This window comes from Gopherus flavomarginatus, chromosome 1 (genome assembly GCF_025201925.1).
Source record: "Gopherus flavomarginatus isolate rGopFla2 chromosome 1, rGopFla2.mat.asm, whole genome shotgun sequence".
Lineage (NCBI taxonomy): Eukaryota > Metazoa > Chordata > Testudines > Testudinidae > Gopherus > Gopherus flavomarginatus.
This window is the reverse complement of record NC_066617.1, coordinates 129,587,479-129,612,884: the sequence shown is the minus strand read 5'-3', so window position 1 is coordinate 129,612,884 and position 25,406 is coordinate 129,587,479. Positions and strand designations below refer to the sequence as shown.

Below are 25,406 nucleotides of genomic sequence, written 5' to 3'. Positions count from 1 at the left end.
TCGATCTCAGAGTGTCGATCCCAGCTGTAGTGTAGATGTAGTCTAAGTCTAACTGAAGTCAGTGGGATTTAGGATCCTTAGGCTCCTATATCCCATGTTCAAGAGTGACTAAGTTACTCAGATTCTCTTTGAAAAATTTACCTGGCAATTAATCTCTAAGGATCTAAAACAATAACAGAGAGAAGACAAGTTTGAGAATCTGAGAGGCACAATTAAATATCTGGGAATTGTATACTGAACTTTTATATAAGGAAAGTCACATTTGTCACGGTGATATTTGCATCTAGTTTTCCACAGTTTTGCTTAATTCAGTTCTGGCATTGAAATCATGTGTTATCTTGGCTTTGATCTTAGTCAAATTTGTCATTGCCAAAGGATAGCTTTTGTAGGGCCCTTCAACACAGTTTTACAGTAGCTATGAAATTTCACCCTCTGCCCCTTGAACTGCTAAGTGATGTTTGTAAGGCACAGAGAACTGAAGAGGTAAGTTTTTATTATTCTTAGTAAAATTTAAGTAAGAGAGCTATTCACGGATTTTCTGTAAATAATGATCACATATTTTGAAAGACCAGCTCAATGAAAGTGGCTGCACTAGATCAGATGAGATAAAACTGAGATGAGCCACTTTTGATCACGCCATGGTCATTTTTGCAAGAATAGAGTAATCTGGCCAAATTTTCAATTCTGGTAATTACATTCTGCCTACGTAGCTACATATCTGCAATTCCATTTGACATAATCTCCCTGAAATTCTTATCTCCTGTTCTAAACTTCTCTGTTAAAACAACTACTATCCTTTTTCCAAAGGAGGCTGAAGTGATTGAACTGCAGGATTTTGTATAATAGGCCTGGCCCTGCACATACTTATTAAGCATGTAAAATAATAATAATTGGAGATATACCAATCTCCTAGAACTGGAAGGGACCTTGAAAGGTCTTTGAGTCCAGCCCCCTGCCTTCACTAGCAAGACCAACTACTGATTTTTGCCCCAGATCTCTAAGTGGCCCCCTCAAGAATTGAACTCACAAGCCTGGGTTTAGCAGGCCAATGTTCAAACCACTGAGCTATCCTTCCCCCTGAGTAATTCCTGATAGAACTGCTCATGTGAGTGAAGTTACTGATATGTTTAAGTGCTGGAAAGATCAGGCTTTTAGTTACAGATTGTTAAGGGTTAATGTCTCTTCTACCTGTAAAGGGTTACAAGCAGGGAACTGGACACCTGACCAGAAGACAAGATACTTTTAAATTTGGATGGAGGGAAGCTTGTGTGTGTTCTTTGTCCGTTGTGTGTTCTTCTCTCAGAGGATCTGAGAGAGACCAGACATTACTACAGGCTCTCTAAGTTTTGTTTCAAATAGTAAGTAAAAACAGGCAGTTTAGGCTTTTTAATTGTTTTACTCTATTTGCAATTGTGGATCTGGCTGGTTAACTTTTATATGTGTAGTTGCTGGGAATATTTTGATTTGTATTGGTACTGGGGGGGAAGTCTCTTTCTGGTGTCTGTAAGCTATAGGACCCTGTAATATTTACATCTTGAAGTTAGAGATAATTCTTTACTTTTTCCTTTCTTTTATTAAAGGATTTCTTTTTAGAGAACCTGATTTTTTTTTCCTTGTTTTATTCCAGGGGATTGGGATAACTCACCAGGATGGGTGGGGGAGATGGGAGGGGGGAGAGATAGAATCTCTCTGTTTTCCTTGAATCTGTCCGCCTCTTTGTGGAAGGGAAGGGAGATGCTTCTCTGTATGGTGATTTAAGAGGTTGGATCAGTATCTCTCAGGATAGCCCAGGGAGGGAAATTCTGGGAGGGGGAAAGGTGGGGGAATGGTTTATTTCTCCTTGTTTTAAGAACCCGAGGGATCTGGGTTCTTGGGGTCCCCAGGGAAGGTTGGGGAGGTCAGAGTGCCCCAAAACACTATTTTTGGGTGGTGGCAGTGCTATCAGATCTAAGCTGGTAATTAAGCTTAGAGGATTCAGGTGCTAGTATCATTTTCTGAACTCTTAAGGTTCAGATCTGAGAGGGAATGCTATGACAAAAGTACATGGGATCCTTGTGGAGGAAAGAAACTACAAACACATGCAATTATTAAGGATATGATTTGGTCACACAAGGTCACAGATTCTGTGACTTAAACAAATGTCCATGAGTTTTTTGGTTTTAGCCCCAGGCGGCGGGGCTCTGGCGTTGCCTTCAGCCCCAGGAAGTGGGGCTCAGGGAGGGAGCATTACCTCCACCCTGAGGCAGCTCAATGGGCCAACCAGCCTGTAGGTCAGTCAGTGTTTAATTCCTCCATGACCTGTGGAGGTTTTGGTTGCTGTGACAATATCCTGATTTTATACATTTTTACCTTGCCTGTTCTGTGATTTTTTTTTTTGCCTAATTTTACCGTGACCAAATCATATTCATAACAATGATTATAAATACAACTTATGTAACATAGCCACTATTGGAACATTTTATTCAGGACCATTATTTGGCTTTCAGCTGAAAAATAAGCATACAATCAGTTACATGCCATTATTTTAACAGGTTAACTTGAAAAAACAATCCCTCTAACTAGTATTAAATTAAATTCTAATTACATTCCTTCTGAACAATCACAGAAAATTGCTCTTTTCTAGTTTGATTTTAATTTAATGGTCATGAAAATGTCATCTTCAAGGAGAATACATGAATAAAAATACTCACTTCTATAGCACTTTATGGCTGAGATTTTCAAAGCCATCTGAATTAGCTGTAATGAGAATTCAGCCTTGTGACAAACTGATTCACCAGATGGTGTTCTGCTTTGTGGCTGGGTGTGTTTCCTCTCCATAGCCCCACTGCCCAAACATTCAGGTCCTCTTGTGGCCTCTATCTTGTGACTAGGCCCTCTATCCAGGTCACATTTTGTATTTTGGATTAAACCAGAGTTCAGCTCAACAATATTTCCATGACAGCAGGTCAGGTCATCAGCCTGGATCCAGGCCTTGTAGTCCTTCCACTCCATGTGTCAGGGATCTGAACCTAGTTTCCCTCAGTGAGGCTATAGGGGAACCCAGTCTTTCCCTCAGCCCTGGGTTGCATTCCAGGGACATCTTGATTTTTCCCTGCACTACTTCCTATATCAGCCTTCTTTCTCCTCGGGGGCTTGCATTGTTGGCAGGCCCCTGCCCTGGGCCAGGCCCCCTGGTCCCAGTTCCCAGTGTGACAAAGGAAAGAAAACTAAACTAAACTAAATACAGGCACCAGCCCTTGTCATAAACAGATAGTTAAGGGTTAATGTCTCTTTTACCTGTAAAGGGTTACAAGTAGTGAACCTGGACCACCTGACCAGAGGACCAATCAGAAGACAAGATACACTCAAATGTCAGTGGAGGGAAGTCTTTGTTTTGTTTGTCTGTTGTTCTCTCTGGGTTCTGAGAGTGACCAGATCGTACCTACAGGCTCTCTAATTTTCTGTTCAAGTAGTAAGTACAAGTAGAAAGGCGGTTTAGTCTTTTTGATTGTTTTCTTTGTTTGCAAATGTGTATTTTGCTGGAAAGATTTTAATTTGTATTTGTGCTGGGGGGAAGGCTTCTCTCTAGTGTCTATAAGCTGAAAGACCCTGTAACATTTACCATCTTAATTACAGAGACAACTTTTACTTTTTTCTTTTTATTAAAAGCTTTTCTTTTTTAAGACCTGTGACTTTTTTCCCCCTTGTTGAGGCTCAAGGGAATTGAGTCTGTACTCACCAGGGAATTGGTGGGAGAAAGGGAGAGAGAAGGGAGGGGGGAAGGTGGAATTCCTCTGGCTTTAGATTCACAAAGCTTGAATCTGTATTACCTCTTGGGGAGCGGAAAAAAGGAGGGGGAAGGTGCATTCCTCTCTGTTTTAAGATTCAAGAAGTTTGAATCACAATGATCTTCCAGGTAACCCAGGGAGGGAAAGCCTGGGAGAGGCAACGGTGGGGGAAAAGGTTTACTTTCCTTGTGTAAGATCCAGGGGGTCTGGCTCTTGGGGTCCTCTGGGAAGGTTTTGGGGGGCCAGAGTGTACCAGGCACTGCAAGTCCTGGTTGGTGGCAGCACTACAAGATCTAAGCTGGTAATTAAGCTTAGGGGGATTCATGCTAGTACCCCATCTTCTGGACACTAAGGTTCAGAGTGGGGGTTATACCATGACAGCCCTTCTGACCCACAAGGCTCCTTTGCCATTTGTGCTCTCACTCCGTACCACAAGAGACCTAAAGTAGCTTACCGGGTAGCTGAGGATACAAGTTCTGTCTGTTTCCCAGGGTTGGCTCTCTGAACTGGGCTTCTCCTCTTTAAGGCTCTTCCTTCAAGTCTGGCATGCTTCTCATAGTTTTCCCCACAATTTTGTCTGTTACAATGAAAATCTAAGTTTAGGTCCACCAAGCACATATTACAAGTACTAGAGTCTCTGGTCTTGTTGCTCAATGAAGATGAACAATTCTCAGGTGGCCTCTGAAGAAACAAATTTTGAAGAGTAATTTAGGGCTAATTCTACCAAAGCCATCTAATGTAGGATTATCCTGGGTAATTCACATAGAAATTGTACACTATTTCCTTGAAAAATACCCCACCCCCAGTCAGACACTTGAATAGGTATCTATTCTCTCATAAGCTCAAAAACGTAACTCCCATTACCATGCACCTGAGTTACTCTAGCACACACAAGAACATTGCTAACAACTTTTAGACATCTTTGTTCAGGGTTGCTTTGCAGAAAATCTTTTAAGAATCTCAATACAAAACCTATTCCCCATACCTTTCCTCTAGGACAGAAGCTGTTTAGGGGAAACAAGTCATCTAATTTCTTGTTCCAGAAATACTTGAACAGCTTCAACATTATATTCTACTAGGGTGCGACAGTCCCAAGGATTGCAACACGGTTCAGAGGTTAAATTTGGAAATGTCTTTTCCTGTTGTTCTGTCTTAATATAACTGAGTTTGGCTAATCAAGGTTAGAATAAGGTATCAAAGCAGACCAGGAACAGCAGGATGCACAAATTGAGTTATAAATGGTATGGTAAATTTTCTATTAATACTTATAGAAGTCAGACTTGTGTTGTCTTATTGAAAGTGATGTTTTAATTCCACAAGCTCTCTTAATACATCTCACCTCTCTAAGTTCTTTAAGACCACATGTCAAATTCTGCCCTTAGGTACACTTATGGAAAGCTAAAGACAAACAGATTACAAATGTTTAACTAAAAAAATGAGGCGTTCAGTGGCACCTTAAAGACTAACATTATCTGTTAGTCTTTAAGGTGCCACTGGACTCTGTTTTTTTTTTTTTGGATACAGACTAACACAGCTACCCCTCTGTTATAAATGTTTAACTGAGGACTGAATTTGACTCTGTGGGATTGATTTACTTCTTAGTCACTAGTAGTCCTTAAAATCAGGAGCAGTTCCAGTGAAGTCAGTGGCATTACACAAGTGTGAAACTAGCATAAGTAGAAGAAGAATCCAGACCAGTATGTTTAAAATATTTTCCACCACTGAACATTGCCAATAGCAGCCCTCACTTTTTTTTTCCTGAATGAGTTTCCCCTGTATGCATGACATAAAAAGCTGAAGCACTATAAAAAGATTCCTTCTGTAAAATTACCCCATTCTGTAAATATTCAGAAGTGTAAATATGGCAAATATGTAACTGAAAATATTTTTATAACTGGAATGAAATATTAACTCCAGGAGACCAATCCTATAAATGTTCTGCACACAGTGTGCCACTAGGATTATGCTTTGGATCACTTATTTGAAGTACTTGTCCAAACTAAGTAGTCTAATAGTATAAAATTCATATTTTCCTGTAGCTATATCTAACTTTTCATTCCATTTGATCTTTTGTTCATATCTAATCTCCCACAAAGTTAGATGGTTTCCCTCCAGATCACCCTTGAGAACTGAAATACTGACCTCATTTCTGAGATATTCAATACACATTTTTGTTTTGGAAACTTAAATGTTCCATGCAGAAATTGAACATAATACCACAAGAGCTAGAACATACTATAGAAAACTAAACAATTGCTTTTCAGATGACAACCTAGCACCATATTGTAAGTTCCTTTCATGCAATGTGCCTCGAACTGCATAAAAACCTGACAATTTTAATTACAAAGCAACAAATCACCAATGACAACTGTTTATGACAATTCAAGTGGCGGTTTCCTAATATGAAGGATCTTAATATAGCTTTCTATAGTGTTCATATAATAAATCTTCAAGAGACCTTGCCTTTGCAGAGCTCTTTAAAATAAAATGTTAGCAATGAAACAGAAACTAGGGTAAATATTCAAGACTCAGACACTATACAAATATGAACTTTATATACATGTTTACTACTATACTAGAAAGTTTTGCTAATACAGAAGTATTGTTACCTTGCCTGAAGGCAAGTTAGAAAACACTCAGTTCAGTTTAACAAGAACTTAACTGAACATTAGAAATGAAATTGTAGGTGCCTCCACAGAGAATCAAGTGGCAGCCACTAAAAAACCTATTTAAAAACTTTACATCATCAGAACAAGTTTTCATCAGCTGATTGTACCCTAAGGATATGACACTTACTAGCATCTTCAAAACACCTCTAAAAAGCAGAGACTAACAATTTCTTGGGAGATACTTTTAGCATTTGATATTGCAATTACATTGCACTCTGAAATGAAGGATGACAAGATTCTAAAAGACTCCATGGACCAGAAATGTTCACAGGGAAGGGAGGGAATTGAGGAATGGATTCACTTATTTTCCCAATTTGATAAAACATTGTCACTATGAGAAAGGGGTGACCCTTGTCATGCAGGCTTATCTTTTAATGTATTTTGTCTAAATAAGCTCCTTTACAGTACACAGATGTGATTCCTGCCACAAGGAACATACAATCTAGAAGACAGACTTTACCCTTCAGCCAAATCACGTATTAGCTGAATTAGCTGAACTGTGAAATGTCTGTCCCACCAAAGTCCATTAAACGTTATTCTGTTTTACCTTTGCTGAGGTCACCATTAAAGTTTTATATGACACAGCAAGTTTGAAGTTGGGAAGATATTTCTTTTCAGTATGTTACCACAGCGTTGTAGGCATTGTGAAGGTGATGAAGAAGGCAGAAGGACGTATTTCTATGTTTTCCAAGGTTTGGTGTTGGTGGCCGTTTCCTGATGAAACCTTAACTGTGTTTTTGTTTGTGTTGATTTCCAAGTTTGTCTTTTTATATACAGAATTGGAGCACCTCAAGATCTGGGAGGAGGAGGAGAACTGCAAAAAAACTGCACCATTGAAGCCACTCTGAGCTGGCTCAATCCTTCTAAAGGGCATGAAATGCAACATGCCTCACAACGACGACGTAGTAGAAAGTTACTGAAACTAAATTAAGACGAGCAATGTACCATATTTTAATAGTGATGACAACCTGTCCGCAGGATGTGACCTCCATGAAAGGAGATATGCAGAACTCCTTCCCTTCCCAAAGCATGCCGAAGCATTTCCTGGAAAATGGATACAGCCAGGAGATGCTGCAACAGCAGCATACGAGCCTGCACTCTCCCCTCTCTCTGGGTCCTTCTTTTCTGCCCATGTGAGGCACATCTCTTCACCTTCAAACCCACCAGCACTTGCAATGCATGAAAGATGACCAAAATGGTATCAGAAAATCAGCCACCACATTTTGTGTGTGGATTAAACAAAACATTTATCCTTGTTAAGGTCCTAATTTGCAAACATTCCAGCTGCTGTCATTTCCCATGATAGCAAGCACATCTTGGGAGCTTAAATGAGGTTTGTCATTCTGCAAGATGAAACAGTGGTCTAGCTGAAAGGGAGCAGTTTTGGGGGAAGGTTTGGGTCTCCCATAAGAGAAACTAAACCCTCCCCCACCCCAGTCCTCCTAGGGCTAGCAATGAATGACAATATTTGCTTAATGAAAATACTGAATAGTACTATATAATGGAGTAGAGTGTATGCTAATAGTCTAGGGCATATTGACAGGAGTTTTGTATAGAAGACATGGGAGGTAGTTATCTCATTCTGCTTGGCACAGGTAAGGCTTCAGCTGTGTCCAAGTGTGGGTGCTTAAGGAAAGAGGGAGAGAGTCCAGTGGAGAGCAACACAAATGACAATGTTTAGAAAACGTGAATTATGGGGGAAGGTTAAATAACTGAACATGTTTAGTCTTGAGAAAAGAAGACGAGGGAGGGCTTAACAGTCTTCAAATGTGTTAAGGGCTGTTATGAAGAGGACTGTGATCAATTGTTCTCCATGTCTACTGCAAGTAGAACAAGAAGTAATGGGCTTAATCTACAGCAAGAGAATTTTAGGTTAGCTATTAGGAAAAACTTTTTAACTATAAGGGTAGTTTAGTTCTGAAATAGGCTTCCAAAGGAATCACCATCACTGGAGGTTTTTAAAAACAGGTTAGACAAACCTTATCAGGGACGGTCTAGGTTTAATTGATACAGCCTCATCACAGGGGGCTGGATTTGATGACCTCTGGAGGTCCTTTACAGTCTTACATTTCTAGGATTCTATTCCAAAATGTCTTCAGTCCTATACTGAAACAGTTGAGTAAACCCATATTTATAGTGTAGCACTTTGTCTCATTAAAGCAGCTGACCACCTGGAGGTTTGAGTCTGCTTCTGCTGTTAACCTAATGGCTCTAGTCATTTACTGCACAGGCTTTTAAACCTAGCAGTGGTGGGTTCATTCTCCCACAGATGACCTGACTGGGGACCATCATTAGACATCTAGCCACTAGACAGCCACAGCGCCCGCCCCCCCCCCCAAATCCCACAGTTAATTTGGGTTACACACTCTATATGGGGAAGACTCTCCAGAGTTGCAGAAATCTACAAGTGTTCAAATCCCCATACATATTTGCAGGGATTGGACCTAAATATATCTAGTGCTTGAGCTTAAGAAACAGGTCAGAGGTATGAGTAGACTCTCAAACCACTATCCATGGTCTACAGTTACATGAAGATGGAGGGCCAAATTATATTAGCAAAAGTGACAGTGACATCTTCTGAAGTTCTGTAGTATGGCAACAAGCTGTACATCTGATGCTTTGTGTCATTCTAAACCCTCTGTGTATAGTGTGTGTCTTCAGCAACATTGTGCCAACAAAAGGAGCATAGGATTTAAGTCATCAGGAACAATGGTTACCTTGACAGTAACATTGTATCATTTTCAGCATTCAAACATTTTTAAACCTTCAGTTGCTATTTATACAAACATTACCACTTTTAAGAAACGTTATTACAAATAAATTGAACACCCCCCCACTACTTAATTTCATACATCACATTGCTCTAGTATGTTTTAAAAAAGGGGATTCAAAGAAAATGTCAGGCATGAACAAACATCTGGGCGAGTGGTACTTTTTCAAACCATCAGAACTAATATTTTTCCTCACCAAAAACTGCCATGGAATGTTCAAGCAGCTCATTAAATTGATCCTCAAACTCCAGACACAGACTTTTAGAGACCCCCTTTTCATCCCCGTTAAAATAGAAATCCTGGCACAATCTTAATTATTATAGTTCTACCACATCCACCGTAAAAACACTGGGCTTTAAACAAACACACAATTACCTCAAATTTGTATAAAATATATTTTAATTTCCCCTCGCCATTTATCATAAATATTTACAAAAGACATTGTACAATGTAGAACAGTGTGAAATCTGCAAGTTTGACAAATGGTTTTGCAAATAGAAAGGGGTCTAGCAAGCAGCTAATGGACACATGTACTATACAGGTTGCTGATTACAAAGGGCTCAACAAACTAGCAGAATAAAACTAGTTCTACAATAGATTTGCCTGTAAGATAAAAGATTTTCCAGGAGTAATCTGGGAGGAATCTCAAAACAGCGGTTTGATTATGCATGGTAATATTGTCTCTCGTAAGAATCAATACTCTCATTCTTCATAGAAGTATCTGGACTCTTCTTTGAACACTCTGGTTTTAAACTGTGTATTTCTCTGAGTTACCTACAGAACTTGTTTTAATTAGAATTTATTTTTACTTTAAATGTTCAATTAGCAAATGCAGAATGAGGAAAACAGTCATTGTGTTTCATAGCTTTCCCTACAATTAAAGTAATAATTAGAATCCATCTTTCAGAAACAATTATAAAAACAGAATCCGATCACAATTCTGAGAAAGAGTGCTGATTTTCTGTGTTGCTCCATATCAAGGGCCAAATTCAGCTCTAGCAGTAAAATTATATCAGATATTATTGACCCCAGGGTCAGAAATGTATACATTTCAGACATCTCAGTAATTTTCTCTAATGTCTATACAGTATACAGCTGTTCCAGTTAAGTATAGGAGTTAATACATCCCAAACGATTATGGTATCCCACCTTTCAGAGACAAATAATTGTGAAATAGAGGAAGTTTGACATCTAGTGGCTATTTAGGGTAATTACTTATTTCTTTTTATTGAAATATCCTAGGAAATTTTCTATACACCATTCTACACTCTTATCTAGATGCATTTGACATCTGCTGAGTATCCACTATCACTTTTAATATTAGGCACATGTCTACATCAGTTGCAATCTCTTCCATTAAACTAATGGTATTCATAATTGTACATTTAGAAGACACACTACTTACAAACTGAACCTGTGTTTTCAAATTGTAAAAAAATATTCTAAAACAAAAGACTTACACATCTCAAACATTTTCAGTGCTTCTCTTTCATTTCACAAATTTGGAGGGGAAGCATATATGGCATAATCCTTTGACTGACTCACTCATTTATCTGCACATACAGCGTACGAGGTAAGACATCCATATCTGGATACTAACACCATATTGTTTTAATGTAACATATTAATGGGGCTGCACTCAAGGGTGATCTGTCATAACTGGACCACATGTTTTGCAAGAAGATTATAAAATTAGAAATAAGAATGCAAAATACAGCAATTATACATTAAAGGATTGTAGCAGCACAAAAAAGTATTTGCAGCTAATATTAAGTAATACAAAACTCTCTTGATTTCTCCAAAATACAAGTACTATAAAAGGTATTATATAATTAAGTGCCCTTTTCACAAAATTTAATACACCCCTATATTGCCACTTGCAAACCACCTACAGCCAATACATACACACACGTTTCTCCCACTACTTTGTGCAGTTACATAACGCAACTGTAGTTCCAGCAGTCTCAATTAATAGATAGAGATAAAGGCCAGGATTCTTTCAAAAGTGGCTAGTGAATTTGGATGCCTCAGTGTTTAGGTCCCCAACCTGAGACACCTAATATTGTTGGGCAAAGCTTGCAAAACTGTATTTATATAAGACATTACGCAGGAAAAGGCCATTTAAGTCCAACATACTTTACCACTTCTGACTAGTCTCATTCCCACTTCATTCCTTTTTAACATCTCCAGCTCCTCAATTCCCACTTTCCTCCAGACATAAAATTAGTCAATATAATCTTACATCCGCTCTCTTTAAATAGCTATGCTCTATAACAGTGGTTTTCAGCCTGTGGTCCATAGACCCCTGGAGCTCCGCAGACTATGTCTAACATTTCCAAAGGGATCCATCCCTCCATTCAAAATTTTTTAGGGAATTGCAAATGAAAAAAGGTTGAAATCCACTGCTTTAACACATTTCCAAGGCAATAATATCCCTCGAACTATAGTGACCAAGTTGCTTTATTACAGTTACAGTATTACTACATTGGGTTTGTGTTCCATCCCTCTACTAATATATTTAAATAATAATACTTTGTATTGAACTATTTTGTCTCTCTCCTTCCCCACCAGTCACATTTGCGCTGTGGGACAACGTTCAACATTGTTTGTCCAGAACTCTCAAATCCTTTTCCTGATCAGCATACTGGATAATTTAACACAAATCCTCTAACTTGGTTTCTTGCTCCCAGACCAGTGTTTTTTCTTTTGTTTTTACTTGACTACAAAAATTGTACACAATTGTACTTCTAAACAGGGCAAAGAATTGTAAACCGCAGGGTCCCCTTTTGTACTATAGGACTTCATCTTACAATTTTGCAGTGTGGAAACCAAATTTTCAAAGAAAGCTTAGAGGTACAAAAACAAACATATCTCAAAGTGTGCAAGTAGAGAAAGTCCTACAGAAGTGACATGGATAAATACTTTTTCACCCAATTCTCAAAAGAAAATTACAAATAAAAGTTTTTTTCTTTAAGTATTAAAACATTCAGATGAACACAGTTATTCCTATACATTGTACGTATCTTTGGGTTAAAGCTTTTTAGCAAAAATATAACCATGTGTTGTAAGCACTCTAGTTAGATATGGATCAATACAATTTTGAGGTTCTCTGTCATGAAAAAAATCACATTTTTTCTATATGTGCAGAACAAGCCATTTCTTTGTGAACAAGGCATAAAAGTCTTAGCAAATACACAGATAGTATATATGAATTAAAATAAAACCTTAAAAATTACCAATACAGTACTTGAGGATGTGTGGTTGTTGTGCATTACAAAATTTTACATTCTTCTCATTTGTATAAAAAAGAACCACTAGGGAGTCCATGGTATATCACTGAGCTCTGTTGGATCCCCAAGGCCTCCTTCAGCTTCCAAGTAATTCATGAAAGAAGCCATGGCAGTATCATCATTTTCACACATTGCATCAAAATCCAGCTGGCAACTGTCACCTAGGACATAATTAAACAACACTATTTATGCAGCAAAAAACTTACAGAACAAGGTCACTTTTCCAACAAATTTACTTTTAAAACAGCAGCTGTCCTTGAAGGCAAAGGGCACTTTATATTCTTATATGTGTTCAAAGATGGGTAAATTGAAGCAAGTTTTGGATTCAGGAGAGATGCTTAGTCAAAAGAATAGGTAACTTGATTCAGGGACTAAATTTATGCCACTCCAGAGGCGCATCTTAAACTTCATGCTAATAAAATGACAAATTTCAATCCATGCCAGTTAACTGGTAAACTTCATGCCACACCGTTTAAGCTGAGAACTTTATTCCAGGTCATGCCACTTAAGTAGGAAGCTCACCTGTCACAGCACACAAAAGAAGAGCTTATCAATTTTTTTCTTCTTGGTTAAAAAATGGCCTTATTTTAAATAATCAAAATTTCAAAAGACATTGTTGCTTTTAGATTGTGAAAAATGAAAATGTTTTCCACATTTTTATTTTAAAACATTTCAGAATTTTGTATTTACCAAAATCTCAGTTTTTGATAGAAAACAAGATTTCAATATAAAAAGAAAAATGGGTCAGTTTCCGACTATGTGAAATGGAAACAACTTCAAAATTCCAACCCGTATTGCAAAATGTTTATGTTTCAATCAGCTCTTCATACACAAGCATCTGTACTTTTTACATAGAGGGTCTGCACATCATGGCAGATTATATTCAGTTCCCTTAATCGTGCACAGCTCCTGTTTTTGGCAGGAAGAACTGCAAAGCAGTCTATCTGTGAGTCTTGGAGACCAAGAGAACGGATAGTGAACTTCTGCTTCAGGCTCTCACTGCTATCATGGGGTATAATTAAAATAGAAACCATGATAATCTCTCAAAACTGGCAGAATCTTTGAACACATCTACTATACTACCTTGTTGTGATAAAGCTGCAAACCATTAACAGAGTTTTCTTTAAAGAATTAGCCATGAATTCCAGTAAAAGAGCTCTTACTGAGAAGAGGTTCATTGCTTGGGAATGAAACCATGCCCTGATTTTGCCCCAAGGTCTCCAAGTCCTCCATTTCTGAAGGACATAACTGAATCAACTCTTTATTTGGCACCTGAAAGTACAAAATAATGAAAATAATAAAGTTAGGTTATAAATTGTTTAAAAACACCATACAAAGTAATGAATTTCTCTGAGTCTAAAAACCAATCAAAGCTCACATTTTTCCACTTCACGTGACAATCTCTACAAGCTTACTGTAACAATAAAAATGTATTTTCATAAAAAATACATCCTAGCTTTAAAAAAAAAGATCCACCACATTTGGAATGTGAAAATTTGTTTTAAAAAATACTGGTATTTCTGTTATATTTTAAATCTTTTGTTCAGCATGCTAAGATTTTAAATGGTTTTTAGTGCTTACAAGGAGTCTAGGAGTGCCAGGTTGACAGCCGTGGAAACTGAAGGCTTTTTACCACGTTAGTTTGGCAGTAAACCACTTTTCCTTTAGGGCAGTGCTTTTCAAGCTATCCAATGTGGGGGACCGGCGATTTTTTCTTCCAATGTGCCAGGGACCGGTACCATATTATTATCCTATTTGACACTCTTATGAGGAAACTCGCTGCGGACCGGCAGCCAACCACCACTTTGAGAAGCACTACTTTAGGGGACTGTCCCTAGGGGCAAGAGGCAGTGATAGCTCTGCCATTGTGGCTATGGAAGCAGTTTCCCATATAGAAAAATGAAAAGAGTCCCAGTAAAATAAGTTTGTTTTCATCCCTAGTCTATGCACTATTCATGTAATTTAAACAGAGTAGCTCTCTGAGCTCTGTTATCTTGGATTCTATGGTGCACATTACAGTAGTGGAAGAGAAAACAACAAGACTTCACTGAAGTAACCAGGAAGAACATTAAGTGACACATTCAAAGACAACCTTTAAATCAACACAATATATAGTTGAAGTGCTGGAGAGTGCTTTTATGACCGTAGGCTGCACTAATTAAAAGGGTAGTTCAATATCTGTGAGCCAATCAGTTCTAAGAAGGACAGACCTACAGAAATCCATGGGTGGAATGGACATCAGGTATAAAAGAGGGAGAAAGGGCAAAAAAAAAAATCAGTGCAGCACAATGTTGCTGAAAGAAACTCAGAATCAGAGAAGAAAAGCTATGAATAAGTGGAAAGACAGCAACTGGATTCGCAACGATGTTGTTGGAGGGAAAGAAATAAATGATTGGGAGTATGGTGTACACTGATAACAGTAAGGGCAGTATTGTACAATCTTGCAAGAAGATTCTTTATGCATACCTGCCCCCAGGCTGTAACATCAGTCAACATGACTCTTGGGTTAGATAGAATGGTAGAGAGTCATAGAATATGCTGCTTCTCTACACTTCTCTTAAAAAAAAAAAAAAGGATTTAAAATTCAGAGGCTACAACTCAATGGATTACAATTGTTTAACAGTAGAGGGGGGTGAAAGGTATAGATGAATGGTCATAGTAACCAGACATTTATTTTCATATTGCTGAACTGAATTCAGCCTAGGTGAATATTTTTAACTATCTGATGGCTCCGGGTGGTGGTTTCAATTAATTTCCAAGTTTAGAAAAGTCCACATCACAAAAAAAATACCCTCCCCATATCTAGCATTTTTTTGTAGCCTCAGCCCTGAGGGATGGTCCCTCAAGGCTTGAACTGAGGCTCACTGGTGGTGTAGCGAAGAGAAGTTCGTACTCTTGCTGCCCGTGTCATACCGCTTCTGTGAACAGAAGACTTCAATACACAGGATTGTCAGAAACTTTGCACTGGCATGAATTCACACGCAAAAATCAGTTTTAAGATAGATCAAATGTAGGCTCTGAATTATTTGATAGTGACCTTTCACTGAAAGTTCTTGGAGTCAATGATATACTTACATTGCTGCATTTTGGCGTTAAAATTGGAGAAGATTTCCTCATAAGATCAGATGGACTTAACTCACCAACAGATGGAGAACAATGTAACCTAAAAAATAAACATATGCATATAGTACAATACATTCACTGTTGAGTATGAGCTTCAATCCCTTTCATTTTAAAATGAGAAACTTATTTAGTCAGAGCATAGCAGTACCCACCAAAAAACCACAGGTGATAAGCTTTGAGATGTCAGACAACACTGTTTTGTCAAAAGCGAAGATTAAATTCTGTCACATAGTTCACACACTTCCTGCTCCAAATTTTGGTAAAGAAAGAGAATCAGTGGATCATCACAACATAGGATGATAATTAGTAGAACATATTTTTGCTTTTTCTCAATTATCAAAATTAACAGACTTCAGGAAAAACTGTCACAAACACTTCAGTACAAAATTACTCACTCTGGAGCACATAGCTTCGAAATACAGCTGTTTGGAAATATTGGTACATAATGGGGCAGCAGGGGAGGAAAAAGGGGGAGGATGTACCCTCCACATCTCTTCGTGATATTTGCTTTTACTTCAAGTGTTATTTCATGAAGTTCTAGCCTTTCCTTAAATTATGGCTGGAAAATGAAAGTTACCTCTTTGAGATGGACTCTGTACATTTGCTCCTGAGAGCCATGGTGATGCAGCACAGATGGTAGAAAAACCTTGTAGCAGTGCTGCTGGAGCACTCCTATGCCTTTTCCTGCACCTCCCCTCACTGTTCCTGGACATTCTGAGTAAGAGGCTATAAAAGGGGGGCCATGCAGCTCCAGCTTCCCAGATTCAAAGTTGCAATTAGGACTCTGCGTTAAAGGGGAAGGTGGGCAGGGAGTGTGAATAGGCAGAGTCCTTTTAGATGAGTACCAGTTATAGGGGAGTAAACTTTATTTCTTTGGCCTGGGCTACAGTAGCCGGGGGGTACGGGGGTGGTTTGCACCAAGATAGGCAACTTCAACTTCAGCTACTCGAATAGCGTAGCTGAAGTATCTTAGTTAGACCTACCTGGCCGTCCTCATGGCAGCGAGTCAACTGCTGCTGCTTCATCGACTACGTTTACTCCTCCTGCCGAGGTGGAGTACGGGCATCGATTAGCAGATTGATTTATCGCCTCCAGACGATGCAATAAATTGATCCTTGATACATCGAACACTACCTGCCAATCTGGCAGGTAGTATAGACATACTCTTTGAGTGGGCTCTGTGCATTTGTTGTCGGATAGTTTGACAAGCAGTACTACAGTCTCTAGAGGGTGAGGTGCAGAGTCCTAATTGAATTATCATTGTAATACTGCTGTACCAAACTGAGCATCAACTAGGACGCTAGATCTAGCGAGTAGTGCTTTGTGAAAGCATGAATAGAGCTTCAGGTTGCAGTTCTGCCTTCTTCTAAAAACTGGGATATGCCTGAGGCATGCCATGAAATCCACCTTTGCTATTTGGAGTGTTATCTAAGCTACAATGGGAGAGAAATAGATTTGCTTGTAGCTTTCCTCTATACAAAACTAAACTATTTCAATAAATGCTGAGATATACTTGGCTGTCCTTTATTATCACTACAACTATATGGAATTAAAGCTTTGGTGACTTTCTAAATTCCTGAGAACCAATTAGGTAGAAGGCTATTGCCCTCTTGGCATCCAAAGTATGCAGTTTTACTACATATGGATGTGACCAAGGTCTGGATGGACTGATGGAGGTGTGTAGGAGAGTGGACTCAATTGTTGGAGTACCTGCTCACAGCTGGGGTGGGGTGGGGTGGGGTGGAGCAGCTCTTTTTTTTCCTAATGCCCCCTGCTGATGGTTGCTCTGGTCCCGCAGCAGTCTGCTGCTTCTTGCGACTCAGCCATCCAACCGGGTCATCTTTTATTTCTACCCATTTCAGACTAATAAAAAGTCCAACAAATAGTCCCAATCCTTACATCCGGTCTTTGACCCTCAGCTCTGGATCCCACCATTGCTACATCCCTGCACTCAGAACTTTCAGTTGCCTTTACCCCCTTCTTAGTGGCCTCATGTCACCTTCCCCAGTGACTGTTCAGGGAATCCAGGCCCTCCTACTACACTGGGGTCCAATCCAAGGACCTTGTAATCAGCAGCTGAGGTCTGCTCAATCAGACATTTTCTGCTACCTCCCTGGACTTCTTCCTTTTTCCAAGTCCCTTTCTGGGCTCTTGTAATGAGCAATGCCTCCCAGGACTTCTCCCTGGGTGTTTGGTTCTGTACCTTGGCAGCATTGCAGATCCACCACAAACCTCATGTCAGGGCTCCCGCAAACAGGCTCCCTGCAGTATTCTACTCCCAAGGTCCTTCCATCTAGTAGTTCTACCCCTGTCAAAATCCTCCAGGGTCACCCTCCTGCTCTTGAGTTTGGCCCCTCCCTGGTTGAGCCAGTTCTTCTCCTTTAGTTTGCGGCCCTACATGAGCCTTCTACTCCGTGGGATATCCCAGCTCTAGTCAGTTCCATCACAACTTCCTTTGCGTCAACTCCTGCTCTTCTGCTCTTCACTACCAAGAGGGGGACTGCAGGGTTCCTTTCCCTTTCTCCCTGCAGCCCCCTTATGCTGGGGACCTCCTACTTGTATAGCAACACCCAGCTCTTTCCCAGCTGGGCTTCATCTTGAATTAGGCTTTGCTCACCACCCAGGTACAAGCAGGTTAGTTAATTGGCCTCTCAAGCCCACTTTCAAACTCAGGGTGGGGTATTCATCACACTACCCCTCAAGACTGTACCCTGCCTGCTACAGGGTCTTTTTGCCTTAGGGAGGAACCTTCTTTAAGTGTGCCTATTATTCACCTGTGCATCCCCCCTTATCTTCCAGGAGCATTATCTGAAACTCCAACTTAAACTTCTCTTTAGCTCCCACCTCTCTCTCTTCAGGGCTCCCACAAAGACTTTTCTACTATTGCTAGTTTTTCTCTTAGATTTGTTGCCTCCAATATCACATCATCAGTCTCAACCCCCTTAGGTGCTTCTGCCACCAAGGCCTCTGGCTTTTCCACCCAGCCCTTGTGTCGCTGATTGGGGGTGGGGGGTTTAATAGTTGTCCACAGATCCCATGTATTTTTTAGGGGCAGCAATCTGCCTCTCCACAAACATATTATTCAGACTCTGTATTTACCCCAACTTTCACCCAATTTGTTGCAGTGGTAGTACTCCTCCGTATTCCCTCAAGCCTCCAACTAAAAGGGTTTAGTTAGTTGTCAGGGCCACATCCACATCTGTTTTACCTGCAACCATTATAATGGCACTGCAGGACACTCACTCCTTCTCTTCCCCATTGCTCAGGCCCCAGTCTCTCTCTAGTTGCAGTTCACTTTCCCTTGAGGGCAGTGCCTGTTTAAATGCCCCACTACCACACCAAAAGTCTCCTTGCCCATGCTTTGGCAATAGGTCAAGCCTTTTCAGTTATTCCCATGCTTTCCCCCCTAAAGCAACACTTCATGTCAAAATTTTCATAGGGGAAGGCCTTTCTAATGGGTCTTTCCCTGTCCACCAGCTTAGCACACCACCCTGGCTGGTCCTCAGCACTCCTGGCTCCCGAATAATTTTTCTTTACCCTATGCCCGTGGCAACTGAGTGCTTCCTTTTTCAGGCTCTCCAGCAGCTTTGTTGCTCCTTCTCCAACAAGGACAGTCATTGTGTAGATCCAAATTGCACTTGCCACTGCCAGTGTTGGTTCTCCAGGAACTGCAACAGTGCCCAGGTCTGCTTTGGGTGCTTAGTCTTTTCCTGAAACAAACCCAGGAAATCTGGCAACCATATACTGTCCCTCCATGCTCCAGAGCGAGAGAGTAGCCCTTTCAAGAAGGCCTCAGTATATACTAACTCCATCCTTCTTTTTTTCTTTCCCCTTTCCTCTTTTCCTTTGCACCAATGACCCTTCTCACTCTCTCCTTATTTGAGGGGTGACTGTTCTGCCTGCATTCTTCGCCTATGTAGAAGAGCAAACTTACAATTGGAGCATCCCCTCACAGCTGGACATGGTGTAGGAGCTCTTTCTTCTTCAACTTCCCCTGCCAATGGTCACTCTAGGCCTCTTCTAGCAACAACATACGTCCTACGTACATAGTAGAATGAGGAGGAAAGATATTGTTATTTAAAGGCCAGAATACCAATTCTTCTTGACGGTTAGTAGATCTCAAGAGATCTAGCTGTAGATCTAGTGTCATTCAGATTTTTTAAGACTGCATCTGGTTTTGTATTGAACAGACCATCTCCTTAAAAGGCAAGGTCTACCATGTGTGTTCTTATTTCTGGTGAAGGTCAGACGATCTCAGCCATGAATGTTGCTTTAATGTGACTGCTGACATCACTGCCCTGGCTGCTGAGTCTCAGGAGTCAAACATGGCTCAGGACTTTCACCAGCTTTTACTAATCTTCAGGAAGAGATGTGACAAAAATAGCTTTCTCTCACAGATAGTATGGGTAGCTGGACATAACCTGATGATTAGAAACCCTAACATCCACTGATGCTGAAGGGAAGACTTTTTTCTGCTGAAGGCATCAAGCTTTTTCCCTTTTTTGTTGGATGGGGTGAAATATGTCTGTCCTTTTGTTCTAGGAAACAGCAGCAAGCACCAGTGAACTGGGAGCTGGATGTTTGCGGAAAAGTGAAAAATCTTTCATATAGTACTTAAAGTAGAAAAGTTTATCAGACATTACTTGACCAGTTGCAGGATTTGACAATATAATTTTGGCCAGCTGCAATAATGGTTCTAAAATGAGGAGTGAGATTTTACTGCTGGAAGAAACTTCCAAAATAACACGCAGGATGAGAAGTCTCTTCCACTATGAATATTTTCAACATTGTAGCCATTCTTTCTACTAGTTCATGAAACTGAATATCATCTTCTGATGAAGCAGCTGAGGACACTCCATATAAGAACATAAGAATGGCAATGGTCGTTCAGACCAGTGGTCCATCTAGCCCAGTATCATCTTCCCACAGTGAATGGTACCAGATGCTTCAGAGGGAATGAACAGAACAGGGCAATTTATTATAGAGTGATCCATCGACTGTCATTCATTGACAGCTTTTGGCATTCAGAGATTTAAGAACACCCAGGGCATGTGGTTGCATCCCTGACTATCCTGACTAATAGCCACTGATGGACCTATCCTTCATGAACTTCTCTAATTCTTTTTTGAACACAGTTGTACTTTTATATCATCAGGAGACACTGGTTAACCGGTTCCATGCTCATGTTCTGGAATTCAGTGAGACTTTCTGGTTCATCTTCTGATAAGAAATCAGGGACTAACATTGGACAAGGGTCCCTCTGAAGTGGAGATGTAGATTGATCCAGATGAATTCAATCCAACATGCAAAGTTTATCCTGTTCCCTCTGAGGAGAGGGGATCTTTGTAAAGATGGGACTGGTCAGCATTCCTTTAATAGTTAGGCAAAGGCCAGTAAGGTCATCTAACCCAAGGTGGTATATTTCATTCTTGCCAGTATTCAGCATCAGATTCTCCATCCTATACTCCTTGGAGAATTATGCACCACTGTGCGTGTGCAGAATTCATGTCCGCTGCAGATTTCTTTGCTTCCTCGCACAAAAATGTCTTGCCGACAGGGAAACTGCAAGAGCAGTTACGCACCGCTGCACAGGTACATCGTTTCAAGCACCCAGAGGAGAGGTAAATCACTGCAGGGCTGCGGACATCCCAGCCAGTGGCTCCTACCCTGAGCCAGAGTCAGCTGCTAGTCCCAGCTGGGCTGGAGACAGGGGAGGACGGGATTTCCTCTTCCCCTGCAAAGAGTGGCTGAGGGTCAGACCCATCCCCAGAGACCTCCCCCAGCAGCAGGAAGCTCAGCATCGTCCCCTGCTTTCTGCCCCCATCGCTCTTCAGCTGTAGGGGGAGGGGTCACTGTATGGGAGCTGCTCCCCCATCCACCCAACCCACATGCATATGGACCTTTCACACCCAGACACCTCTGCCAATCCTCACCCTATACACCCAGAAGTCCCCTAGCTCTCCTTACCCAACCCCTATCCCATTGTACCTCAACCCCTGCATCTGGAGCCCCTTGCACCCAGTCCTCCTCCCTCCAGACCCCCACCCCTGCACCCAGCCCATTCCCCACTGAGCTCCCTGCACTCAAACCCCCACCCTGAGCCCCATCCCCCTAAGTCCCACATCCAGACCCCCATGCCACTGACTCCCAACTAGCTGCATCCAGAGCCCCATTCCCCCAGCACCCAGACACCCCCCCCCCGGCTGAGACCCCCACACCTAGACCCATCCACTGAGCCCCAAACGCTTCCACCTGGAAGCCCCTGCAGTGTCCCATTGCCGCTGCACCTGGAACCCCTCCCCCCACCAAGCCTCTATGCATCCAGATCCTCTGACACCTAGACTCTCCACTGAGCTGCCTGCACCCATATTGTCCCACTCAGAATCCTCTCACCCACACCTGGATCCTCCCACACTTGGATCCTGCCTGGTTAAGCCTGCCTGCTCCACACCTGGTGCACCGAGCACAGAGGGACAAGGCTCCAGGGTGTTTCTAGGGTAGGCCCAGGCCTTGTGCTCTGTCAGGGTTGGGTGCAACCTCACCACTGAGTCCATGTCCTAGGGCTGGGGAGGCTACAGGAGATCGCCCACCTTCGCACAACCAGTGGCCTGTGCTTCCCACTGCCCTGCTGGTCCCTTTGCATTTTTTTTATTGATAAATAAATCTTGCACACTTTTAAAATATTGAGCATATAATTTTTAATTTTTGGTGCAGAATGCCCTCATGAGTAATCCTAATATCCCTGTTGGATAAGAGTATTCTGTTTGTCTGTCTAAATTATCTGTTTGTTATGTTAGTTTAATGTTTTCTAGTGTATCTGAGCCACTCCTGAGAGAAAAAAAGGGTGGCAAGTTAACAGGTCTGTACTGGCCTGAGTCGTCTGACTGTGGATCCCAATGCAGATTAGAGAGAATTCAAACTGGAGACAAAATTAGTCTTGGTAAGTATAGTACAGAAAATGGTGAGGCAAACTTCCCTGGGGACCCTGTAGGAGTCCTGAGGAATGTAGCAAAACTTCAGGGGACACCTGTAACTGGGAAGAGGGTTTTTTACTTTATCCCAATGGGGAAGATGGAGGAGGGATACCCAACGTTGTAATCTTTTTTTTTTTTTTTTTTTTTTTTTTAAAGATTCCCTTACCTTTCTGCCCAGAGCATCCCTGAACTGGGGTGGCCTTTGGCAGTAGTAGAGTTCTGGAATTGACTTATGAACTTGGGCCACCACTGCAGTAGTGGCAGCAGACAACATTGAGGAGTCTGAAGTTGTGTCTGGAGCCTTTTCTGGCCTCTTTTTTTGGGGAAGGGCGGGGGGGCGGCAGATATGTTTGTTACATTGGGGTATGACCCTTCTTTCCGGATTTATTGTCACCTGGTTCCTTTATTTTTGGTTTGGGCTCTGAAGGTCTTGGAATTGAGGCCACGGGATCTGAGGGGGTCTTAATGTACAGACTGGCCAGCTAACAGAAGCCAATGGCTGCAGCATTTCTTTTGCTCAGAAAAGAAGGTGCTGGATCCCAACGATTGCATTCCTGAGACCTGGTTCTGTCATCAAAGGTCAACACAGGCAGGAGCCCATCTTGCTGAATGGTCAGATCTGATGGTTGCAGACCCATTGGTACTGTGATGATAGATTTTACCCCAGTAACGGAGGTCAGTAGTTTGGACAGGACTGTATACTCTTTTAAATCCTTGAAGGAGCTGGGGCTGAAGTAGGCTTATCTGTATTCATGGATTCTAAAAACCTGGAATCAGAAGACTTAGCCATTAAGGCTTCCTGGAGAAGTAATTCCAGAATATTTGGAACTGGTTTTCACATACTTCATGAGTTATCAGGGTGAAGGTGTGCCGTATGGCACAGCAAGATGGAGAATACCTTCTCCCAGCTAAGTCAAATACCTTGCATGGGTGTCTGAAGCTGGGAACAAAGCAGGAGAAGAAGCACACCTCTTAAATCCTAGCCTTTTCTCTTCTGGATCTGTGGATTTATGCTGAGGCACAGGAATTGACTTAAATGAATTTAAAAACTCTTTATTTAGAAGAAATTAAACATAAATGGTTAATTCTACACCAACAGAGCTAGCCAAGGCACTGAGTTTTGAGTCAATGATTCCCAGCTGGAATGATATGGTGAGGTTCATGGTCTGGCTGCAACTGTGCTTGGAAGAAACTGAGGTGGCTGGAATGCCAGCCCACCATTTAGAACCTCACCCTCACACTATCCAAGAACACTGAGTAGAGGGATGGGTTGTAAGGGCTTTCCAACAGCACTGCTACAAGAAGGTTCCATGTCAGAGCTGCACTGATGGCACATCTCTTAAGCATGAGCAGGCAGAGGTCATTTGAAGATAACATTATTTCTAGTCCTCAGGGTGTCTGTTCTAATCTAATTAAAGTGAAGATGTAACAAATCCAGAATAATACAATTTTTAGAAATCTGGGTGAATAAGCAAACTTTTAAAAATAAAGAATGACTAGCAAACTACTAAAATGGTCATCAGGTCAGTGCTCTGCACTGTCATGCTATACCTGGTCTCTAAGGCGGTGCACCCATGCTGAACCAAAAAACACCTACTCATATGACATAATAAAATAAAAGCAGTACACTAGTGCATTCCCATTTAATTACTTATGCTTCCCGCATCACATTCTACTCTTCTTTGCTTAAAAGCTTAAAATACAATATCAATTTTCATTACCTTTCTAAGTTTAATACTTTATTTGCAATCTCAGTTCCTATGCTTCCAGCACCAAGTACTGTTCCAGTGGGCATCCCAGGTACACTGGGAAAAGACTGCTTTGAAGTATCTACAATTACAAAAAGAAAACTAAGTTGAAGTTCATTAAATAGTTAAGATATTTTCACTATACAGCAGGAAACAATTAACCCATCTTTTCTCAACCTTTATTAACCTCTTATTTACATAAAACAGATTCCTTACTTGTGTTACTAACAACTTAGAAAGAATTTTATAAATCTAATTTAATTTTCATTGTGCAACTTATCTTCGCATTTCACTAAGCTTGACCAATGAAACTATACATTTCATTTATAATCAGTGTGGACCACTTTAAATCACGATTTAAATTGGCAATCATTTTGCATTTGTATTTTTTAGTTATTTTCCTAAAGAAAGGTTAATTCTCAATAATTAATAACCATTAAAACACATTGCTGTGCAATAAAATATAGCACTTACATTAAGCTTTCGTGCCTTTTTCTTTTTTAAGTGCTAACCAGGAAGATACAGTGTATCTACACAAGTTTATTTAAGCTATTATACAGCTTAATTTACATTTATTCAGATTCTTAATTTTTACATCTTTTATTTATGTTAGAAAATAGTGAACAATGCACTTATTACATGCTGATGTTTTACTTGTAATTTGTGTCAAGTTCTATATGATGAAAATTATAAATTAATTTTTATTAGCTAAATGTGCTGGATATCTAAGAAAAAAGTTTTACGAAGTTTATCAGAACATGTTTTGCATTTAAAACTGACTGATTTATTAAACAAAGGAAGCATTATCTGTAGTTGGTGACTAGAAACAGTGTGTTCAGTTCACTATGTCCTTCAAGATTGCCACTGAACTGAACTGGTTAAATAAACTGAAATGAAGAAAATATTCTCCCTGCACTTGCACGAGACTCATACAAATGGGCATACTGGGTCAGTCCAATGGTATATCTAGCACAGCATCCTGTCTGACAGCAACTAATGCCAGATGCTTCAGAGAGAATGAACAGAACAGGGCAACTGCGTGATCCATCTCCTGTCATCCAGTT

At 40.7% G+C, this 25,406-nt stretch overlaps 1 protein-coding gene across 1 annotated transcript in view; it reads right to left on the bottom strand.

The window, feature by feature from the left end:
• Nucleotides 1-9,588: 9,588 nt before the first annotated feature.
• Nucleotides 9,589-25,406, bottom strand: part of BMAL2 (basic helix-loop-helix ARNT like 2) — a 65,815-nt gene continuing 49,997 nt past the window's right edge. Inside the window, exons 13-16 of the mRNA XM_050920071.1 lie at nt 24,316-24,424; nt 15,573-15,660; nt 13,661-13,769; nt 9,589-12,658 (exon numbers count right to left, since the gene is read on the bottom strand). Of these exons, the coding sequence (XP_050776028.1) occupies nt 12,522-12,658; nt 13,661-13,769; nt 15,573-15,660; nt 24,316-24,424 (443 nt within the window). The 3' untranslated portion in view covers nt 9,589-12,521. The remainder of the gene's footprint in view (nt 12,659-13,660; nt 13,770-15,572; nt 15,661-24,315; nt 24,425-25,406) is intronic.